Raw genomic sequence first — 14,939 nt, 5'->3', positions numbered from 1 at the left:
AAGGAGTAGTGTTTGGGGGTTTTCATCCTAATACCATTCAAACATATACTGATTCTTGTTGAGCAGTTTTTTTTATTCTTTTCTACTTTTTTGTGTGTTTAAAAATGAGGAATATACAATTCAAAGGAGTTGATACAAGCATGTTCTGACAGGAGGCAGTCATACAAACATGTATGCAACTATCAGTGTCCATCTGTGGGCTGTCTTTGTCTTGTCTGAAATCACTGAAAACATGTCAGTTCCAAATGAGTGTTAATGTACCTTAAAATTCCTTGTCCTGAGGGGAAGGGATCTCAAAGTTTTACAGACACTGTGGGACATTGCTGTCTAAGTTAATGTGCCCTTTTGCTCTGGCATTCAATCAGCACAGTGAGAACTGCTGGCATGAAAGCACACCGTAGTTAAAGCAGGTAAAAGCTGTATGTTTTAAAAGCAGGCTAGGAGGGAAAGCCATGCACCAGAATAGCCTCCACTCTTCTCAATGTTACAAACTGTTAACAAATACAGGAAATGTACTTTGCTAAAAGCAGTGTGGTGTGGAGATCTACCATATTATTCATGGTATATTTTGCTTCATTTCTTGTCTCTAAAAGCATTTAACTGAATTTTAGGGTGATTTAGATTGTAGTTTTGAGGTCTGTTTTTAGTAAATTTCATGTAGAAAATGCTTGACAAATCTGTTTTGTGTTTATGTTGATGTGTGCAGTGTATCACTGTTAAATGCTTTTTGAAGCAAAAGCTAATTCTATATTTTAATTGCTTTTTTTCTTGTACAATCTTACTGCTTTTTCCATGATACAGTAGAACTTCAGTCACAAGTTTCAGTCCCTTGCAGATGCTTAAAAAAGTGTAACAGATAACTAAAAGCAACCTGCGATGAAGTGTTCAAGGATTTGTGAAAGTTGTGTGCATTTTCATAAAGTGTTTTGTTATTGTTGTAACACATCAAAAGACAAACTTCATATGGAAAAAAAGCAAATTCCTAAAATTTAATGATGCTATTGTGATTTGAAGTTCTACTACAAAGTATGCATTTCATCTGCACTGGGAAAATAAAGTTTCAAGCTGACAAGTTCTTGCTCATAACTCTTTTTCAACAATTTTGCAGGGAGCATTTCAGGTTTTTGGCAAGTGTGCTTTGCTTGGTTGGGTTTTTTTGTTGTTGGTTTTTTTTTTTTTTTAATCTTGTTATAAGGACGCATTTTTGACTTTGCAGTACAGTCTTCAAGAGAGAACTCCATTCATAAAAAATACCCACTTAGACCAGAGCACTTAAAGCTGGGATTCCAGTGGACTGGTTTTGCTTCTCTAAAATATTTGGAATGTGGTATTGAAAATGATATGTACTTTGGCTTTCCAAAGGTCCTGAATATATCCAATTTCAAATGAGTTTAGAGGTTTTCTTGAAATCTGGCGTAATGACTTTCTGTCCTTCTTTAGTGTATGAACTTGGTGCAATAGCCATCAGCTATTGAGGCTGCCCGTTTGAAATGTATAAATTAATGTGATTTTTCATACAGTTGTTTCCATGCAGATTTTTGCACGAGATTAGTTTTCTTTGGTATGCACTAGTTGGTCACTTTAGGGTCAAGCTCTGCTGCAGCACATGGGCTTTTTACAAACAATTTTTATGTTTTGCCTGACTGGTGATTATTTCTTTTCAGCCAACTGATGGCATTCTTTGGCATAACTCTCAGCCATTCATATTGGTTTTGTTACTTGGAAATGCTACTCCTTTTAAAATGAGCTTTTATATAAAAGTATTTTTATAAGGTGAACTTGTGCTGATGAAAGATGATGTCTGTGCTAGTGAAAGATGTGTGAAAACTAAAGTTTCTGAAATATCCTGATAATACTTCATTATGTGAAACAGAGAAGAGTGCTGTCATGTAATCTGAAGAGTAAAATAAATGAGTAGATCTCTAGGTAAAGTGATAGGAGTTTGACAGTCCTATAGCAAGATCTCGTGCATCAAACACTAGTTTCAGATATTCTGCAGCTGAATTGAAAGAAAATATCTGTATAAAAATTCTGGCTTTTTTTGAATTTGTACAGAGTTGTGGTTCAAAAGTCAGTATTTTAACATATTTTTAAATAAAGACAGAAGACTAAGGAAGGCAGTATTAACATCTGGTTTATAGTGCAGTGCAATAGTGCTTTTCCTTACAGAAAGCTTACACAATATGTAATATTTCTTGTCTCTTTTGGCTCTGTCTTAGGTAAATGCAATGCAGCTTGCACATAGCATCACACCTTAAGACAACATATGATGTAACAGCAATGATTTGACACAAAATACACTTTTGATCAAATAATTTTGTTTTGTAGCTCAACTTGAAATAGTGAAATGATTGTCCTATCAGTTGTGTTCATGTTGCAGAATTGAGTTGTTCAAAAAGCTAATGCAGTCCTTCACCAGTTCACCTTGAATCTCTGCAAAAGCTGTTTAGGCAGCAGATGTGGAAGAAGTGTAGATGGAGAATGTTGGGTTGCAGAAGCCACATGGAAAGCCAGTCAGAGTCAAGAACAGAACACTGATTCCACTGATTTTCCTTGCTTTCCCTTGAACTATCTACTGATCATGAAAATGTTTCTTTTTTCAATAAACTGTCAGGGAATGTTGTTATAGTAATCAGTGGTGAGGTTCCCAGATGAATATATATCCCTATTTCTATCTATCTGTCTCACAAAAAGGCAATGAGGCTATGAAAAGAAAAAAAAAAGTAACATGTTTTTTAACAACTTTATTGAGTAATATTTAAAGGTGTTACTTCACCCAATTTGGAATACTGTCAAATTCTATGTTTATATACAGGAACTTGACAAGAGGAGTTGGTAGATTTAGAGAGTTACTAAGAGCTGTTGAAACAAGAACTACACAAAACCTGCGCATGGTAAGTTACATTAAATCACTTTCCTATTGTAGCATCTGAATTTCAGTAGGCAGGGAAAGCATAAATATAGTGGATGAGTTAGAGACAAATAGGTGGATATGTAGCATATTGATAAGGACCTGTTATCCTAGACTTCGTAAGTGTTACATTTCCTGACTTAAGTGAATGATTAAAGTAAGGAGTGTTTGGTGCCCGGTCTCCCCCCATTCCTTTTTCTTGTTTGTGGTTATAATTAGAATCTGACTGTTCTCTGATTGACCATACTTTGAACCTTAATTATAATTGGCTTATTTATGAGTCAATGTAGTTTCATGTTTTTCTGAGGTAATGGGGGTGAAAACAGAGTGCATTGTTTTTGTGTGGTTTCTATTAAGGTGAAGGCGATGAAGTCATAAAGCCTCTTAAAGGAAAACCATAAAAGCAAAATCATGAAGATTTGTTATTTATGTTGTCAGAAGCTTGAATCTTTTATATAATAAAAGGTAGAGGCTTATATCTTTTACTGTCATGTAATTATTTTCAAAAATATCCTAGATTTGTTTCCTGATATTCAGCCTTTAAAACTTCCAAACTGGTAGTAAGGAAGATAAGTGATTTCTTAATTCATATTTTCATAGTATATATGTTACAATTATTTAATAATAGGCTTTCAATGGAGAGGGATAATATTGCAGATGTCAATATTTCAATAGAAAAGATGAAGGGCTTCTTATGCTATAGGAGTTAAGATGGAAGATACAGATGATGTGGTGCTGTCTGTGATTTAAACATTACACATCTGTTTTTGGGAAACGTTACTGGGAAATCCTGCAAATTCTGATGCAAACTTAGATCCTACCTTCTTTTCTACTGCCCTGGTAGAAAGTCATTTTGTTTTCATCTTCATGATACGTAGTCACACAGGGTCTATGCATGTGTATGAAACATTAATGAGGAGATGAACCTAATAGCTATGGATTATAGGATGACTTAAAAGCTTTAAATCAGTATTATTTAATTAAATAGTATTTATGTAAGTATTTCTAGAGTTAAATATATGGTGACAATAATAGTTGGTCAAAATAAACCTTTTTGTGCTGATTTTCAGCCTTGTTTCACTCTTGCTGTGCTTTAACAGTAGCTAACACCAGCACCTCCAAGTAAGAGTTGTTAGATGCTCCATTCACCCCACAGACCATAACTGTCTGTAGTGGGTTGACCTTGCCTGGTTTCCAGATGCTCACCCAGCTACCCTAAAACATGGGGAGGAAATAAGCTAGAGAAGGTCTGAGACAGGTCTGAGATAAAGGCAGGGAGTTTGCTCACCACTTACTGTCACAGGCAAAACAGGCTCTTCTTGGAGGAAATTAATTTATTGTAATTTAAAAGAATGGGATGGTGAGGAACAAAGACAAACTGAAACACCTTCCACCCCATTTTCTCAGGTTTAACTTCAGTCTTTGACTTCTGTCCCTTCTACCTCTTCCCCCCTACCCTCCCATTCCCTGAGTGGTGCATGAGGGGTGGAGGATTGTGGTGAATTCCTCTCTGCTGTTCCTTATTCCTCACACTTTTCCCTTGTGACAGCATGGGGTCCCTCCATTGTGCTGCAGTTCCTTCAGGGAATATCATCCTGTTTTTCACCATGGTTCTCTTTGCGGGCTACAGTTTGGACAACTGCACCACTGTGGTCTCTCCCATGTAAATAGCTGCTCTGGGTCTGGAGAGGCAGTAGAGGTTATTGAGCATCTTAGGTTATTGATTGTCTTAGGAGCAGCAGCTGGTTGTTTATACATCAGAAGTATCTGGATTTAACTGATAAAATTGAAAAATTATTTGCTATTGCTGTTATTTTTCTTTGTGTTGAGAGAACTGTACTTTTACTGTTTAAACAGCATCATGCCTGGTTTTTTGGATGTTGTAGAAGAAAAAGATACATTCTATATAAGTAGTCTTCATTAGAAAAAAATCTGAGCATTTTGCAAGAGTTTGTATCCAGCATTTCTAGGGAAAATATTTATCTTTTGCTTTTACAGACAATAGCAAGACAACTTGCAGAAATTTTGTTACGAGGTATGTGTGAACAGAGTTACTGGAATCCACTGGAAGATCCTCCTCACCAATCACCCCTTGATGATCCACTTCGAAAAGGTTCAAATACTAAGAATTATGTACTCAGTAGAAGACCACGGGTATACACTGGAGAAAAGTATGGCTGAGTTTATACCTCTTTATTTCTATAATTGCAGTTGTTACTCAGTGCGCTGGGTAATTTAGTCTACATTTTTGAAAATGTATAAAGAACTTGGCAGTATGTAGATAAATAGATAAATTCCCTGAGGAGAAAACATGCCTCTTCAAACTAATGTTTGCACTGTATACATTAGACTTTTTGTTCTCAATTGTAGAAATATTTTTTTTTTCTATCCTGGTGTATGCAATGGGCTCAGTATCTCGTATTATATGTGGGATACAAAAGAAAACATGAACTGGGTAGGAAATCAGATATCACACATTTTAAAAGTTGTGTGTTGCTTCTAGGCATCTATTCTGCTTTACCTTAGAAAGGAAAGTTTCAACAATGTGGAGATTCAAGTTGGTCCAGGAAGCATTATGAAAAAAGAAAACATATCTAGAAATTTATCTAGTAGTTTCAAAGGTAGTTTATTTCCCAAGGCAGCTTTTAGCTAAGCATCTTAGATAAGTTTTGGCATTTCTTTATGATGTCACCTTTTTGTACAGTTTTAATCTTTCATTCAATCAGGTAAGTGATACATTTTGGTTTGGTTTTGTGTGGTATATCTCATGGTGAATTCTAGAGTAGCTATGATATGTTTCTTGCTTCTTAAAAATATTTTTTTTTCCCAAACTAATTACCATTAGGGTTAGTATTAAATACAGATAGCTGTTTCCTTGGATTTGAAATTTTTCTTACAAGTGAGTATCTTGATTATAGAAGTAGCCCTACTTACATAATAGAGGAATGTTTTGCTTTTAGTGTTCACAGTATCTTTATAGTGTAACATAAATGCCTGTGATATGACACCATTTGAGTTATTTAGCTGTATTTGTTGCAGTTTCATTAATGAATCTTTTACACAGCAGCAAGCCCACATAATTATGGTGCCTTTACTATTATTATGTAGAATGGCTACTTTATCTTCTAGCAATTCTTCTTCCTGCATCCAGAAGAGTTGCAGCAGATTGCTCAGGCTCAGTCTTTCAAACTTATGTTCTTCATTCTCAACTCATCCTTCATAGCAACATGCTTCCTGCACAAGTGGGGCTTTGTTGTTTAGTTCTCTTTTCTTGGCACGTACAGGTGAGGACTTCCACAATTTCATCAGAGCATACAGTTAAGTCCTTTCATCATGTCAGACTGGTTAATACTATACCACATAAAATATGTCCAGCCAAATATCTCATCTCCAGCAGTGACTGAAAGCAAGCATCAAAGACAATGATATCAATGAAATTTCTTCCTAAGTATTCTTCTGACCACTAACTCTGGGTCTGGAATGCACTGGTTTTTTTTAAGTATGTTGCCTGACATTAGATAACTGCATTGTGTTCTTATGAGGATTATGGGTGTAATTTGGCTAATAGCATTTATGATTTTTTAGATGTCTCTGTCATTACCTCTTCAGTTTTCTTTAACCAGTTCTTCAACTCAGCATAACTTTCATGGTTTGCCTTTAGTTGAAAGGCATTTCATGCTTTCAGTTGCCTCTTTTGCCCTGTTACACTGAAATTACTTTATTCATGTGCTGGCATCTATCAGGAGAAACAGAAAATATCTGAGTTCAGTCAACTTAACTGAGCTTTTTGCTTAGACAGGTCAAAGAAATTTTTCACTAATCTCTGCACAGAGATCTTGTTTGAGACAGACATCAATATATCTACAAAAATATGTTTGAAATTGCAAGAGAAAATAATGTTTGTTTTTGTTTTGATAAGTGACTTTTTAGTATTTCTCTTGGGGGTAGCATCCTTTCTTTCTCTGAGAGAGTAATTTCTCCAGCAGCTCTTTCCAGTCATTATTCTGCTTTCTGGGTGCCATTGTCAGTTGGTCAGGTTAAGTCTTCTGCCAGGTTGTTAAATTCTGCATAAAGGAGTGGATTGTTAAATAAGGAGCACTTGGATGCTTCCTCATCACTCTTCATTCCTTATCGTGGGTGGTTCTTATTCATGACTAACTGTGTTTTGAAATTTCTTTGTTATGTAATAATAAAAATGTATTCTAAGATTTAGAATACTCTTAAAAATCTGGTGAGCAGTTGCATTGATTAAAAAATAAGAATACAACAACAGAACAGCTGCCCTGGGGTCTTAGCTGTTGTATATTACCACAATATGTTCACAATGTTGCTTTCAAACTGCCAGGAATTCAGATGTCTTTTAGTTTCTATTTTCATTCAGGCATTTAATTGCTGCTTATATTTCTAGTGCTTTAAAACAACCTGAAAAGATGTTTTAATGTCAGACAAGTTTTGTTTCCTGTCTGTAATGTATTGTAGTTTAAAAACCCTTGTGAACATAGGAATTGATTATGAACAACAGATTATTTTCTACATTTAAATAACTAATTGTGGAAATAATGGACTGAATTAACAGGAAATAGTACTTGTGCTAATTCAGAATTAGTTTAGAGGAAGAAATCTGAAGAGCTAAAACATAGTCACTGATTTGGGGGATCATTTTGTGTGTATGAGAATGGATGAATGAATTCCTGCCAGTACCCAAAGCAGATTACTGTTGTCTGTCCACCAGCACAGAAGTGTTTAGAAAGCATCCAGTATTCAGAGAAAGCAGTAAGGTCTGGAAACTAGTCCTATGCAACCCATCAGCATTAAGTTAGAAGGAAGTGTGGTTCATTACAAGCAAATAATTCTGCTATTTGGAGCTAAGAGTGATTATGGCAAATGGGTGGAGATTGTCATGGATCTATTTAAAAATATTCATAGTTATTGAATGCATCATGAAAAAATTCTCAAGCATATCTCATGAAAGACTGGTAGAAGTATTTCTCCACATATTGCCTAAAATACAAAAGTTCTCCTGTTCTTGTGTGAGAGTTTCCTCTTGCCAGCGCTTGAATCACTGATGTAGGTTCAGCTCAGACAGCAAAAGAGGCTAGTTAAACTCTGGGTATAGTGTTTACAGTTGTCAAATTTTGTTAAATTTTGGGATATTTGAATGAGTTCAACACTGTGGTAGTTTTGTTCTTTTATTGTGTTCAGCTGACTTTTCTGAAATGTAAATATAGGGTATTGCAAAGAATCATATTTTAACCAATTGATTTTTCTATGCAAGTTCCTTTCTGTTTTACTTTTTGGACATTTTCCAGTTTTTACAGTGCTTTTAAAATATATGTGTGTGAACTACTCATAAAAGCAATGTATTCTGCTTAAATAATTAAATTCTCATTTTGAACAGCATCTTCTGTCCTCAAGAAAATACAGAAGAAGCCTTACTGTTGCTGCTTATTAGTGAATCTATGGTAGGTAAAATAGAGTGAGTGTGCATTTGCTGTATGTGTGATTTCCTTGGTTTTTTTTGTTTTTTTTTTTCATTTAAATTAATATAGGACCTTTTCCCCCTGTACCTTTGCCTTGTCCTTAATTTTCTGTTAGGAAAGCAGGCAATTATTTCTGAAACTCAAATTTTTGTACCTCTGAGCCAGCAAGATGAAGTCTGCAAGTGTTATAGAGTTTTTCTCCTTTGGAGTGGCTGTACCTAGCCTTCTTCCAGCCACAGGCAGGTGAAAAAGCCAGGTCTTTCATTTGGCATCATTTACCAATATGAACCACCAGTTGGTTGCTATTCAGGCAGACACAAGATCTAAGATTTTTTTATTGTAAGAAGCAAATCAAGAACTACTAGAAGAGCATAATAAACATTGCCAAAAAGTACTTTCCATTGTGCATTAAACTTCAGTCACTTTTGATGATACTGACATCCTGTCTTTGCTATTGGAGTGGGGTTTTTTAAGTCTCTATTTCCTCAGTAAATTATTCCTTTCAATGGTCTACTTGTGTCCTTTATCAACCTTCCATATTTTCTTTTTGTCATCAGTCAACTGCCACGTAATGACATTCTCATACCATGCCAGTTTTATGTTCTCAGATAAAATGAAATGCTCAAACTTTCCCAGTTTTTTTTTAACTGGAGGGATGGAATTTCTACAGTCTCAGGCATCATGCTGTTTGTCTCACTGCACACCAATGAGATGTAGTCTTTTAAGTTCTAGGTGATTCAAATGCTTGCATGTTTTGGCTTAATTTCTGTTTTACAACAGTTAAATAGCATCAGAACATTTTAGTGAACATTGCCTTAGTTTAACTGTTTTAAAGTGGCAGATATTTATATTGTCATAACTCATATTTATATTGTACTAACTCATTCCTAGTGATCTGCCTTGCAATATTCATGACAAAATCTAGAAATTCTGTTTAGATTCTGATTCTCACAATACAGAAAAATCGACTGAGCAAACATTTCCACATATCATGTGGTGGTTTTGCTGCAGTATATAATTACCACTGAGTGGTGCTGCCTGTGTCTCTGTAATGTGCCTGAGCAGCAGTAAGGATGTACAGAATTCTGATGTGAACTGTGGTCTTGGTGTGAAATGAAAGCAGTCCCAGGTCTGCAAGCTCTGACTACTGATTGCCGTCTTTGCACGTTCCCGAGTATCATCATTAAGAAGCAAAAAACCAAATTAAAAGTACTGCCTTGTTAAGTGTCATTTCAGGTTACTTACAGCTTTTCCTTTGTGAATTAGATCTGCCTAATTATGTCAAATGCTGTCACTGTAGAGCATATACCTTTAGCAAGCTTTCATTTTTTTTACAGTAATTATCACAGATTATTTCAGGCAAAAGAGTTTGTTTCGGGGGAGTATAAAATCTTTGACATGATTAACTTACTTTGGCTAAGTCAATTGTTCCAATTAGTTTTGGAGGGGGGGAAGGGGAAGATTGAGCATAAAAATATTCATCATTACAAACTTACCTTTCTTAGAGTTTGAGACCTGCTATTTCAGCTTCAGTGCATGTTAACTTTCTAGCTGTAGTAGTTGTGAAGTTGTATATGATTTATGATTCTGAAACCAGTATTTGGGAAAGAAATAACACTGAGAGAAGACTGAGTAACAGTTGGTGTTTTGATATACTATTGTGTTATTTAAAGTACTATGATCCCTTTCATTTTCTGTGAAGTAGAAGAAAACACCCAATCCAGGCCAAGTTGGACAGGACTCTGAGCAATCTGGTCTGGTGGAAAGTGTCCCCCACCCATGACAGGATGATCTTTAAAAGGTCCCTTCCAGCCTAAACCATCCTGTGGTTCTATGATCTGACATCTTCATGTTACAGTGCATGTATATGTTGCTGCATGTCAGCTGAGTTGTGGTAACAGAATCACAGAATGATTGTGTTTGGAAGGGACTTCTGGAGGTCAGTTTGTCTGGCACCCTTGCTCACACAGGGCCATCTGGAGTAGGCTACATCTCTGTCCAGACATCTTTTGAGTACTTCCAAGGAGAGAGATTCCACAGCCTCCCTGGGTAGCCTGTCCCACTGCTCATTAACTCACAGCAAAAAAAAAAAAAAAGGTTCCTGATCTTTAAAGGGGCCCTTCAGTGTTTTAGTTCATGCCCATTGTCACTAATCCTGTCACTGGACACCACTGGAAAGAGCTTGGCTCCCTCTTCCTTGTATCCTCCCTTCAGATATTTCTAATGTAGATAAAGTTCCCTTCCTGAGCATTGTCTTTTCCAGGCTGAAGAGTCAGCTCTCTCAGCCTTTCCTCATTAAAGAGATATTCCGGTGTCTAATACATCCTGGTGGGCATTTGTTAGACTCTCTGCAGTAGTCCCATGTCTCTTGTACTGGGGAGTCCAGAACTGGACCCAGTACTGCAGGTGTGGCCACACCAGTGCTGAACAGAGGGGAAGGATCACTGCCCTCGACCTGCTGGCAACTCTCCTGCTGATGCAGCCTGGGCTGTCAATAGCTTTTTTTTTTCCATCTGGGGCACTTTGCTGGCTCCTGCTCACCTTGGGTGTCCACCAGGACCCCCAGGTGCTTTCCTGTCAAGCTGCCTTTGAACCCAGCATGTATGGTGCCTGGATTTGTTCCCTCCCAGGTGCAAGGGCTTTGCTGGAGGCTTTGCTGAGGTTCCTTTCAGCTCATTCCTCCAGCCTGTTGAGGTCCCTCTGGAGGGCAGCACAGCCCTTTAGCATATCAGTTCAGCAAACATGCTTGGGGTGCATCCAGATCATGAATGGGATCAGGCCTAGTATCAGTCTCTGGGACACATCGCTAGTTACTGGCCTCCTGCTAGACTTTGTGTCACTGATCACCATTCCCCAGGCTCAGCTTTGTGTGAGATTCTTAACCAGTGGAGAAATGGCTGAGCATATCATCCCTTCTGCTGAGGATGCACTGAGTTACACTGCTCAAGTGTGTTACAGGCTTAAAGTGAGTAAGTGTGGCCAGATGACACATTGCAGTTTAACTGTCACCTTAGAGTGTCTGAGACCATGGCAGTTCTGAAATACTGAGCACTTAAGTTCCTGCATACTTTCTTGTTTATAATTATCAATAAAATGATTGTTCAAACACACAAGATATCTGTAATAATTATGAGACATCCTTGTGCTTTTGCATGGTTAAGCACTGTTTTACAAGAAGTGATGGTTCACAGCTTGTTCAAAACTTGCAAGGAGCTGAGTCAAATAGTGATAGAGGTAGAGTTAAAAAGAAGTTCTTGAAGTTGACTAAATATTTATGCAGTGTAAAAAGTAAAAGCCAAAGACTTCTTGTTCAAAAGAAAGAAAAATGTCTGTTTGGGGGCGTGTGTGCATGTGTGGGGTTGTTTCAAACCAAGGTGTGGATAATTCAGTTAATAATTCCTGAGATGTCTGTGCATTTCACACTCCGTGTGTATGTTTGAAAAATTTTCAATATTTAATTATTCTGATTTTAAAGATGTATTTGGTTTGTTCAGAGCTTAAAATGTTACTCTGTTAAAGTGGAGAAAAAATTATTATCCCTTGTTATGTGTCATTTTTTGCATCTGAAAGGGGGAAATAAGCTGCCTAGTGTTTTTAAGTAAATGTAGTAAGGGGGCCATGCCCTGTGAAATTAAAAATAAATGGGTAGATGAGGAGAGAGAAGTATCTTTGACTTCTGATTGCAGACTACCAGATATACTAGCATTTGTACCAATGGGAATATTAAACACCAAGAAGACTAGAAATAGATAGGATAGCAAGATAATGTGTTTTCAGAGGCTTGATGGTTAAGGGGGAGAAGTGCTGGGTAGCTCCGTGAGGTGCTAACTACTCTGAGACCTGAATTTTATTCTTTGCTCTTGAACATGGTTTCTCTGTGAACATGGTCAATTAATTAAAATCCATTTCTAGCTCAGCTTTCTTCCTTCCCAAAAGGAGCACTTTACTTAAGGAATTAGGTTTGCAATGTGCCTTTAACTAAACAGGTTTAAAAGTACAAACACTTACTGCAAACACAGTCTGATTCCAAAGCTGTGCCCAGAAACAGGATCAGTTTTCACTTCCCAGTAGTTACTCCTGAAGTTGATTGTGGGTTATCCTGGGCATGTTACCATTCACAAGTGAGATGATAGTGTCATAATGCTATGAAGAGAAAATAAAGATTGCCTTACTTTATGAAAGCCGGAATAGAGGATTTTTAATATGTTTTAATAGCACACAGAAAAAGAAATTTTAGTAGATGCACATCCATTGTATTGAAAATATACCTTTTTTTTTCTGAGAACTCTTCAATAATTTTAAATACATTAGTTAGATTGTGGAATTAGAATTAAGTAATTAAAAATTGGTCTACGTAGAAACATCAATCTTGCCACTAATGTTCAAAATTGGTAATTGTTTGTATCTATTCTTTCTATCTATATATTTTCTAAATTTGTTTGTATCTATTCTATCTATATATTTTCTAAATTTGTATCAGATCTCTTTGTATCCCTTATAGCAACTACTGATTGTGAGGTTGAGTAGAATGGTTGTTACTTGAGTGAAAATATAGCTTGAATTATAAAGGTTGACTTGGTTTCTTACTTTGTGGTGTGTTTCAGGCTAACCGTGATGCTGTACTGAGCAGAATACCAGAACACAAGAATGATCGTATCATCAGTTTGCAAAGTGCATCTGTAGTCTACGATTTACTTACAATAGCCTTGGGAAGAAGAGGCCAATATGAAATGCTTTCAGAGGTTTGTTGATAGTAGTGAATATTCATCTGTGTCATTGTTGCTGTGTTCTGTTAATCATGTTAATTGTGCTAGTAAGAAAGGGCTGAAACAAATATAGGACACTGTTTTTCTGTCTGATTTATAAATACAGGAGGTAGTTTCCACCCCAAAATGTTTACTGTCTAACTTTATACAAATGACTTGAGGTGTCCAAATGAGAAAAGCTGCTTGGAAGGTGTGGGAAATGTTTAAAGCCACAGAAACTCACGTGGTTTTTAGGTGAGAATGCATGGATCTGCTTAAAAGTGTACACATTAAATGGAGAGAGCAAGAAGGAATGGCAAAAAATAAAAGCTCTTCTGGATATAGAAACGATAGATATAACTTCCTAGACAAAATATTTGTAATGAGTGAAAAAGGATTTCAGAAGAAAGCTTTCTTTTGCACTTCTTATTATTTGAGGTGATCCTTATTTGAGTCCTTACAGTTTGTAATCGTTTTGAAGTTAATTAAAAGGAAGTATACAGTTAATAAAAAATTCAGGTCTTTGAGAAATATGTTACTTACCTCAATGTCTGATATTTCATTATGTATCATGTTTGTGTTTTGTTAGATTGTGGCAACTTCTTCAGGAAACTGCCAAGTATTGTTAACAGTCTTTTACCTGTGCAACAGCCACAACTCTTTGGGCAGAGCAGATCTTTCTGCTGCTCAGTGTCCAGCAGCAGGGTACTGTTGCCAACCACAATTAATTATTAGGCTCCAGAAAGAATATGAAGGCATATCTAGGAATTGATTTGAAATCCAGGAATTGAGAAATGGTTTCTCTCCACCATAATAGAGGATTTATATTAAGAAAAAGATGAAAAAAAAGCTTAGTTCTTCTCTGGTATATGCTGATGTTCACCCATTTATCTGCATCTCACATGATGTTAAACCCTCAGTTTGGGTATGTATTTTCTTGAAAGTATTTCACAGCTTCCAGTTCGGATACAAGTTAGTTTAAATCAGTACAATGGAAGGTGTTTCAGAGAACAAAGGGGTAGGAAGCTCACACAGGACCAGCCCTACAACACAATCTAATCAGGAATATTTCCACTTACTTGCCACTACAGACACTATCACCTTCCTGTAGTTTAAAGTGTTTGCACCAGAACTGCAAGAGGTGGCCATCTATGTATTTCAGTCTAGTACTACTGAAACAAAAGTCATCAACAAGTATTTAAAAAAAAAAAAAGAGACCAAAAAACATTGAAAACTTTGATTTCTTTTTTTCTCTAAGTTACTGGCAACTTTTCAATTTTATATGGTAGACTAACAGCTAGGAAGAGATAGAGCAGCCCTGGGTTCCAAATCTGATTCTTACATTTTGTCTGGTGTCATGATGGTTTTGTTGTGGGGTTTTTTGTTGTGGATTTTTTTGTCTTTTTCAGAATGTTAAAGAACTGCTATATTTATGGGAACATTTCAGGTTCCTGGAATTCTCTGCTGTCTCCTTTGGGACACTTAAGATAGTATTTATGTCACAATAGATGCAACTTCTTGCTTTTAGTTCTTACCTTTCTTAACAGGGAGGGTTTTTGGCTTCATCAGAAAAGCTAGAGATATCTCTTAGCCATGTTTTTAGCCAAGTGTTTTGAAGTGTAAGACATTACCCTGAAGGGTAGAAAGAAAAACTTATAGTCCACTCACCTAGAGAAAAGCATAGCACCTGTTTGTCACACTGTAGCTGAAGGGTTCCTTTTCCTTCTGTGTTATAAACACAATTGAATGTTCTAAGTAGTGAAAGATGTTTTAACTTCACTTAGATCTTTGATTTCAGAACCT

General features: G+C 36.5%; 1 protein-coding gene across 4 annotated transcripts in view; it reads left to right on the top strand.

Moving 5' to 3' along the window:
• The window catches only part of TTC7B (tetratricopeptide repeat domain 7B), a 119,602-nt gene that overhangs the window by 35,061 nt on the left and 69,602 nt on the right, over positions 1-14,939 (top strand). For all 4 annotated transcript variants that reach the window (XM_062495463.1, XM_062495462.1, XM_062495465.1 and 1 more), the window contains 4 exons: positions 2,816-2,894; positions 4,910-5,082; positions 8,310-8,373; positions 12,996-13,133. In XM_062495463.1, coding sequence (XP_062351447.1) covers positions 2,816-2,894; positions 4,910-5,082; positions 8,310-8,373; positions 12,996-13,133 — 454 coding nt within the window. The remainder of the gene's footprint in view (positions 1-2,815; positions 2,895-4,909; positions 5,083-8,309; positions 8,374-12,995; positions 13,134-14,939) is intronic.

Source organism: Cinclus cinclus, chromosome 6 (genome assembly GCF_963662255.1).
Source record: "Cinclus cinclus chromosome 6, bCinCin1.1, whole genome shotgun sequence".
Lineage (NCBI taxonomy): Eukaryota > Metazoa > Chordata > Aves > Passeriformes > Cinclidae > Cinclus > Cinclus cinclus.
This window is presented reverse-complemented; position numbering and strand designations above follow the sequence as displayed.